Here is a 9,085-nt window from a genome sequence, read left to right as displayed (position 1 = left end):
CCGCTCCACCAGGTACGTATTTATACCCATCTCCGCCCACCACCCCCATGGGTACCCGTACCCACTTCATCCCCACCCCCACCACCCGCATGGGTATCCACACCTGCTTCGTATCTGCGTCATACCCACATATTTATATTTTGCAAGATAAAATTATTAATAATATAAGTGTATCAATAGATTTTTAATCATATATATGTGGGGCGGGATGGGCGGGGATAGGGTGGGGAGAGCATACGATCCATACCCGCTCCACCACCCATTGCGGGTAGGATTTTAATCCCTATCCCCACCCCATCCCCACCAAACCTAGTGGGGCGGGGATGGGATGGATCTCCTATTTGACCCGCCCCACTGCCATCTCTAGGGTGTACAATATAGAGTATGACCACAAAATTGCTAAGCTAGAAGGACCTCAAGGTAAGTGTAATTTGTAACAAAATGAAACCACATTAACAAGGCCCATGGCCCTATAGTGGTAAAGCTCACCATAGCCCACATATCTAAAATGAAAAAAAGCAAACCCCAAATAAAGCCCAACTTTTCTTTTAAAAAAAATAGATAGACTCTAGCGCAAGAAACCTTTGCTTAACATAAGTAATTTCATCGCCTTTTTACACCTTTTCGAAAACCCCATAATCTCTCTCTCTCTCACACACACTGTCTAACTATCCGATCTGCTATTGAAGGTATGTTCGCTCATTTTAATCGCGCGCAAAAATTTCTGATTATCATTTGATTCAATTTACAGTTATCTTCTTCTTCAATCGATTATCATTGTAATTTCACCTTTTTCATGGCTGATTCGTCATTTTTCACTGTTTTTTATTCTTAGGATCTTCGTGCATTTAGTATAATTTGTTTATAAATTGTTGTAATTAAGTTAGGTTAGATTTTTTTAACCTTTTTTCATGGCTCATTAGTGTTTTTTTTTGTGATTTTATTCTTAGGATATTCTTGTATTTTAGTATAATTTGTTTACAAATTGTTGTAATTAGGTTAGATTTTTTAATTTTTTCATGGCTGATTAGGTGATTTTTCAGTGTTTTTGCATTTAGTATAATTTGTGGACAAACTGTTGTAATTAGGTTAGATTTTTTAACCTTTTTTCATAGATGATTCGTGATTTTTCTGTGATTTTAATCTTTGAATCTTCTTGCATTTTAATATAATTTGCTTACAAATTGTTGTAATTAGGTTAGATTTTTTTAAAAAATTCCTAGCTGATTCGTGATTTTTCCGTGATTTTATTCTTAGGATCTTATTGCATTTAGTATCATTTGTTTACAAATTGTTTTAATTAGGTTAGATTTTATTAACTTTTTCATGTCTGATTAGTGAATTTTCAGTGTTTTTTATTCTTAGGATCTTCTTGCATTTAGTATAATTTGTCTACAAATTTTTGTAATTATGTTAGATTTTCGAGGTTTATTGAATGTGTTCTTGTTGCAGGTTAACAATATGAAGCTTGACACAAGTGGTCTTGAATCAACCGCGCCGCTTTTTCGGTCTAGCAATGTCATATTTGATGGCTTGCAGATGACTCCATCCTTTGAGCTCCCCAATGCTCTCGATGTAATCTAGTGTGCTGTAATTGTGTTTGTTAGTTTTGTGACATTATATGTTTGGACTTTGCATTAATCAATGTAGTTAAAGTTTTTGATGACTTACAAAGTGATTTTTTTTGTTTTTCGCCAGTTTGATGGATTTCAGAAGGATGCTATACAGATGGTGAAGCCTGCGAAGGGGACTACAACTCTTGCTTTTATTTTTAAACATGGTGTCATTGTTGCTGCTGATTCCCGAGCCAGCATGGGAGGATATATATGTATGTTTTAATTAATTTCTCATAATTGTCTCCTTAGTTTCTAAACAGTGTAGGTTTGATTTTGTGAAGTTTTTCGTGGTCGTTTAAGCCTTTGTGCTAGTTAATGTTGAAAGAGAGGACAAAAGGACAGAGATTTTGTTATGTTCTGTTGGACTTCAGTAGTATGCTATGTTCTATTGGATTTAAGGTGTCCAAAAGCTGCTATTAACTGCACCATTTTTGTGTTCAGAACTGGCATCTGCTTGGACTTCTAATCCTATATAATATTTGATACTCTTATTCTTTTTGCTAATTGCTATAACTTTGGTGACTTATCATCTAACTTTAGAGGTTCCATGAAAGTAAGTAAGCTGTGAACATGTAACTGGGAATTTGGAATTTATACGAAATTATACCTTGAATTTCTCCTAATTGTCCTTTGGGACTAGCATTATCTATGGGCATAAATTCCTTAAATGCCCTTACTAAAAAGAAATTTCAAGCTGTCTAGCACGAAATAAGCAGGGGTTTACTGAACAGAATTGTTTCAGAAACTGGAAATTCTCATTTTCCTATCATTTTGGGATTCATTAGCTCATAGAGTGGTCAGACATTGGGGATCTAGAATTTTTAAGAAACAGGAACCTCAAAGTCCTAGAGGTGTCCTTGCTTCATAGATTTTAACTTTTAAGTCCTTTTTTCTTGGTTTTTCATGTCTTAAAATTGTAATGTTTAGGATGTTCAAGGGTTAGGTATCATGAGTGCATTGGGTATCTGGATCTTGATTCATGAAGCAGTATAAAATTGTTGTGTGGCCCTTCTTTGGAGACCCATAGAAGATAAAGTTATGTAAAATAATTGGTAAAGAAATCAGTACCAAAGTAAAAAGTAGCCAACATCTTTAGAGGAAATAATGATCGAGATGAGGGCTTGAGAGGGTGGAGGGGAAAGAACCAACCACGGACGGTAGAAGCTGTATAGAAGTCCATGTCTTTTGACATGTGCAGTAAGCAAAAAACCACGGGGGATAAGGAGGGTCAAAATTGTACTAGAAATGACAAAAGAGGTCCCTTAGTGGGATTTGGATATCTAATTCTAAAATGCTGCACTTTTTTTTTTTTTCAACTGGTGTTGACTACCGCTGCTGATTAATGTTGAGATAAAATTACAAAAAAGATGAAAAAACAGAATAGCGTCGAGACATGTTACTTTCACCATCGAGTAATCACCAATCCAGAATGCCTGGTTTCTGGACTATATTAAGGGTCGTTTTGTTGTTGGATAGCCTTTCCGATCACCATTGTAAGGGATTGAAATTGGTGCAGAGATGCTAAGCTTTACAAGTAGGTGTCATTCCTGCCTCTGATGTATTCTTTCATCCCCCTCTCAGAGATGCACTGTGTTTCTGCCTCCATCCCAATTGTATGACATATTACTCTATTTAGGCATATGTGAGTATCTAACGCTCAAGAGTATTTACTTTAGGGGGGGGGGGAGCCGGGGAGGTCAATGCGGCCTTTTACATGCAAGGAGGAAGTTATTGTTTTGGTTTTAGATAACGGTTTGGACTGCCCAGGAACATATTGATGACTCACTATCGTTAGAAGTTGAGCCAATGGGATTTAGGCTGTCACGCCTAGTCAAACTGAACAAGGAATTGACCATAGACATGCGGCATTGAGATGAAAGTATAGTGATCATTTACTTTTCCAGTCTTCTTCTTCAATTCAAGCATTCTCGTTTCAGTTTTTGATGCTGTTTAGTCTTTTGCACTAGTCCAATCATGATTTTAGGATTGTACTTCTTCCTAAGTTCTTATATACTTTTCCGTTGAATAAATATTCCTATATTGTTTTTGTTGTGTTCAGCTGTGCTAATTTTGTTTGAAAATATGTGCAGCGTCTCAATCTGTGAAGAAAATCATTGAAATCAATCCCTATATGCTTGGCACCATGGCTGGTGGAGCTGCTGACTGCCAGTTTTGGCATCGTAACTTGGGCATCAAGGTAATGGTTTTTAAAGTTTCATTCTTGAATTGTATAGGGGGAACTAATTGCCTGGAGAGTGAACTGACTTGTCATCTTGAGGAATTGCTTGATTTTCATATAAGTCAAGCATCTTATTTAGTCAACTTCGCTCAATCTAAGAATATTGAAGATCTGCTGCAATTTTTGCAAAACGAAAGCCTTTTTGACTAGTATAATATCTGATGTGATCAACTTATAGTTTCTACAACTACTACTATTTTATGTTGAAGATGTTTTCTTCCGAATGGTTTCTTGCTATGTTACTCAGACACGGATTGAGTGTCTACTCGGATACGGGTTTTCAAGTGTCCGACTCGGCTATTTTGTAGAAAAAAGTAAAGTTTTTAGTTTAAAATGAAGTATCCAAGTAAAGTGTCGTGTCGGACACGACACGACACCCCGTTTTTGAGATAAATGAAGGTGTTGGAGTAACACTAGTCTCTTGAATAAACTCCTCTCTTTGCTTTGCACAATGCCATCTCTTTAGACCCATCTGCAATTGGATCTCATCTGATGATGGTATTTTTTTTAATTAGAGAAACACTGTCGTTTTGTCCTGATGTATATAAATGTGTCCATGGCTTATCTTATACTGATTTTTAAATTGTTCTGGTTAACAATGTATTTTTCTATTTTTTGGGTTCTTTTTCAACGTTTGGGTAGAGGGGGATGGGTGTTAAATCTCTCTTCCCCTGCCAGCTGTTTAAAGCATGTAGTCCAAATTTAATCACACCCAAATCCAAATGCACTTTCCTATGGAATTTATGTTGTGGGAAGGCGTAGCATTTGTAAATTAATTCACTGCCTAAATAGAGTAATATGCCATATGCCACGAGAAGGGGCAGTGAGCTCCTGTAAGTCCAATGGTGAGGACTTCTTACCAGCTAATATTTTGCAGCATTGCTTTTGAGTCTGTACGTGCATCTAGATGGATACTTAAGTTGCAGTCTTTTTGTTATTAGATTGCTATTTTAGTTGTCAGGTTATGTGTAACCATGATATAATAACAGTTTCTCCGTGATTTTGTCAGTGCCGGTTACACGAACTAGCAAACAAGCGAAGAATTTCTGTCACAGGTGCTTCGAAATTGCTGGCGAACATTTTGTATAACTACCGGGGCATGGGTCTTTCTGTTGGCACAATGATTGCTGGTTGGGACGAAACGGTAAACGACCAATTCTTAATTAATTTATTTCATTTGGCTGTTATGGTTGCAATTTACCATTACAAGTCATGTATTTATATGTTGTTCATAGGGGCCTGGTCTGTATTACGTGGACAGTGAAGGAGGACGTCTCAAAGGAATGCGGTTCTCTGTTGGTTCTGGTTCACCATATGCTTATGGTGTTCTTGACAATGGGTTGGTCTCTTTTCCTTGGACTTTCTGTAACATCCTTCTGTATTTGATTGCTTAGTTAGCTTGTCTTAATAAGGTTATTTTATTCTTTATTCATGTCTGATTGGGACATTGCCTCCATGTCTTCTTTGTTTTATCTATGCAATCTTGCTGCAAAGACAGCAGAAGATGCATTTCTTGTCGAGAAATAGAGTAGTAATAACTAGTGAGAGGTTGAAACATATTGGCTCTGCAACCTTCCACGTCCAGGCAATTGTAAACATCTATCACACTCCTCTTCCCCCTATTCAGAGTCAACCTGAATTCGAAAATATTAATAATACATGAATACATTACGGCACCAAGCCTAAATCCATCGGATCAGTCAGCTAAGTGGAACTTTTGGTAGCCAATTAGGCGGCAGGATGTGTGCAAATTGCTTTGACTCCTTGGCATATCCCTCTAGTTGGTTTGGAGTGTAGGGATCAGGGAAGAAGAACTGGAAGGAAAAGCACACAGAGGGTAAATTTCAGCTCTTCTATGACACTAGTAATCTTCTTTACGTGGTGGTGTCACATCAATTTGAATCCTAAAGTCGTAGGAAGCTATTATTCCCTCTGTTTCACGATGTGACCTATTAAACATTCTTCATATTGTGTGGATTCTGATACATAATTAGAATTTGATCAACAGTATGTAGCATAGTATGAAGAGGGGAAGATGATTGGTAGTTATATTTGTTTTCTAACTAATATCTATACAAATATATTAAAAGGTGTGTCTTACAACGTTTACACTCCACGTGACACCTCTCTTACTCTACTAGAATTGTCCAATGTGTACATATGTCATGTCAACTAACAAAAATAAATTGGCTTGCAACAAGATTTAAACCCATGACATCTTACTATTGCACATAGCATAATTACACATCTCAACCAATTTTTAATCGTGCTTTAAATGTCCACATTATTATATTTGTATCTTTCAAATGTTTAGTTTTCTTTATTATATTTTAATGCGAATGGAAGAAAAATGCATATCAAGTTCGGAAAAAATAACACCCGGGGTAACTCCCGGGCCCAAATACTAGTTATAACAGAAAAAGGGGTCATACGAAAAAAGAAAGGATGCTCATTTTGAGATGGAGGTTGAGAAAGAGTACGTTTAGGCTTTTGGGTGACACAAGTAGGCATGACACTGTGAGCTACATTAACTCTTAAAATTTCCTGTACACATTCTGACAGTGAAATTTTGTAACATACAAGTGTGCCTTTAAGTTAATAAGTTAACAGAAGACCTAAAAGAGCTGCTTAGACCTTTTTCATTCATCATAGCCCCTGTTGCTGTCATATATTGGTGTTGCCCACGATTCCTGAGTATCTGATTGCTATGTAAACATCATTAGATATTTGAATAGACCTTTATGTCCTAATTGTGATCCAAAACCCTTATAAGTGGACAGCTTGCTGTTAAGTTTATTGAGTACACGTACTTACAATGAATTTTTTGTAATATACTAGTGTGCCTTTAAGTTAATAAGTTAAGAGAAGACTTAAAGAGCTGCTTAGACCTTTTTCATTCATCATAGCCCAGTTTGCTGTCATATATTGGTGTTGCCCACCATTCCTGAGTATCTAATTGGTATATAAACATCATTAGATATTTGAATAGACCTTTATGCCCTAAGTGTGATCCAAAGCCCTCATAAGTGGAGAGCTTGCTGCTAAGTTTGTGGTGTTTTGAACTTTTATTTTATTATGTATTGGAGAAATGTATTGCCCTCAGAGGTGCTATTAAGTTTACTCCTTTGTCACGGTTTTTTGCCACTTTTTATGTATATCCGTCCTCTAGAGCAATATGATAATTTTGCTGGCGAAGGACTCTAGCAGCTTTATTACTTCTGAAACCTGGAAATAAATTTGTTCGCTTCCTTACAATTTTAGAGAACCTCTTATATATTTTAATATTTAAAAGATGGGAATGATGTTTCTGAAATCCCACTGTTACTGCAAATACAGTTTCATTTATGCTTCAACTTCATGTCCTTCTCTTTCTCGATCGCTCATTTTGCCCTTTTTCTGTATATCTTTTGCAGTATTCTTTTCTTTTAATGACCATGTTTTTCAGTGCACTTTATGACATTGTGCGTGTATGGCTCTGCTTGTTGGAGGCTATACCAATTTTTTTTATATCTTTGTTGTCATTTCTTCTTTCTGAGTTGCATCTGCGGAATAGGACCTCCTATATTTGGTATGAGCTGTCCTATTAGTGTAGTACTGCAGCCTTCTGCCACTGTTTAATGTTTAAGGAATGGAAAATTTGTTGGTTTTCTGGTTGGTTTCCTTAGAAGGATGTCTTTGTGTGAGAAACAGCAAATTGATATTCTTTTGTGGGGGAAATTCCTTATATTACATGCTTTAGTGCCTGAACCAACATCTATCTTTTAAGTTTTCGGCATTTACGATTTCCCCCCTCTATATCTCTTCTTTTATTATCTTTTGACTAAGATGCCTGCAGATGCCTTTGGCTGTCATTGGCTCTTTAATTCTCCTTTTCACTTATCATGCGCTTTTTCTCATGCCTCCTCTCTGACATTTATCTGTCCTTTTCTGTGCCATTGGTGTGACAACTTTACAGCGTGAGAAGCTGGCTGCATTTGGGGCTGTATGAGTGGTGGGGGTGAACTGATGCCTGACATAAAACTGCCACAAAACAGTGAAACCCCTAATTTTGATAAAAATTAAAGCCCTATTGGCTATTCGTCATCCCTAATCTTCGAATCCATATTATTGTCGACTAGTATTCTTTAAATCCATTCTTTATACCCCCCAGAGTTACTACTAAGGATGCTTTTCAGTCTTCATTCTTATATGGGACTCCTGTTTCCATGTCTTAAACTCTTACATACATGTATTATATCAGCATTCAGATCTTCAGTTAACAAGCACAAATCACATTTGCCATTTTATTTGAATCTCTTATACCCCCTTTTTCAGGTACCAATATGATATGACCGTTGAAGAAGCATCAGAGCTTGCCAGAAGAGCTATTTACCATGCCACATACCGTGATGGAGCTAGTGGTGGAGTTGTCAGTGGTATGTACTCTTATCTTCCTCATGCATCTAGCTGTCACCCTAAACACCACTTCTAGGTGGTAGCTGGTAAGGGATGCTGCTTATGATATTGAGGTCATGGTATCAGACCCTAATAAGGGTTTAGGAGCGAGAATTCCCTTATCTTTTTTCCTTGCTTCCAAAGGACCAGACCTGCTAAGCTAAATTGATTGACCCGGTTGCAATTACTAGTCCAGTAGGGTCTTTCTTCTTGACATTTTGAAACATTTTTTTTAAAAATTAAAGGAATGCTTAACTCCATTTTAACTCTGCAGTTTATCATGTCGGACCTGATGGATGGAAGAAGCTCACTGGGGATGACGTTGGAGAACTTCACTATCAGTATTACCCGGTTGTGCCTGCCACAGTAGAGCAGGAAATGGCTGAAGTAGGTGCAGCTTAAGACTGGATGTGGAAGAATACGTATCTTCTAGTTGCCGTAGAAGTGCCGAATGATGTAATGCTTTAATCAGTTGGGTGAATTGCCCTTAACGAGGTGACTCTCTGCAGTTCCCTGATGATTTATTGAGTTCTCATGTGAACAGAACCAGCTGTATGTTATATTGTACTGCAAAACTAACACTTTGAGGTTGTAGTCATAGCTTCAATGAATTGCGCTTGGGTTCTGCAGAGATTCTTAGTGAAAACTGAAAGTGAATGCTTTGAGATGTTACCTCCTTTCAGGTTTCATGCGCTTTCTAGTGAAACTTTTTCATCTCTTTAATTTATTGTCATCAAATGATACTATTTTTTTTTCTTTTCTATTATGTTTATATAGGGTTCGTTCATTGTTGTGA

General features: G+C 37.1%; 1 protein-coding gene across 1 annotated transcript; it reads left to right on the top strand.

The window, feature by feature from the left end:
• The first annotated feature begins 537 nt into the window (after positions 1-537).
• On the top strand, positions 538-9,085 carry LOC104897602 (proteasome subunit beta type-5). Its single transcript, XM_010684521.4, has 8 exons — positions 538-689; positions 1,453-1,575; positions 1,699-1,828; positions 3,707-3,813; positions 4,865-4,999; positions 5,091-5,194; positions 8,170-8,270; positions 8,564-9,085. The coding sequence occupies exons 2-8, from the start codon at positions 1,462-1,464 to the stop codon at positions 8,689-8,691; spliced, it is 819 nt and encodes a 272-aa protein (XP_010682823.1). The 5' UTR covers positions 538-689; positions 1,453-1,461; the 3' UTR covers positions 8,692-9,085.

The sequence above is a fragment of the Beta vulgaris genome, chromosome 6 (genome assembly GCF_026745355.1).
Source record: "Beta vulgaris subsp. vulgaris cultivar EL10 chromosome 6, EL10.2, whole genome shotgun sequence".
Taxonomy (NCBI): Eukaryota; Viridiplantae; Streptophyta; class Magnoliopsida; order Caryophyllales; family Amaranthaceae; genus Beta; species Beta vulgaris.
The sequence above is the reverse complement of the archived record's forward strand: the minus strand, read 5'-3'. Positions and strand labels throughout refer to the sequence as shown.

Coding starts and splice junctions, on each gene's coding strand:
- LOC104897602 (XM_010684521.4), top strand. CDS start 1,462: ATGAAGCTTGACACAAGTGGTCTTGAATCAACCGCGCCGCTTTTTCGG. Junction 1,829..3,706: donor CAGCATGGGAGGATATATAT/GTATGTTTTAAT, acceptor AAATATGTGCAG/CGTCTCAATCTGTGAAGAAA. Junction 3,814..4,864: donor ATCGTAACTTGGGCATCAAG/GTAATGGTTTTT, acceptor TGATTTTGTCAG/TGCCGGTTACACGAACTAGC.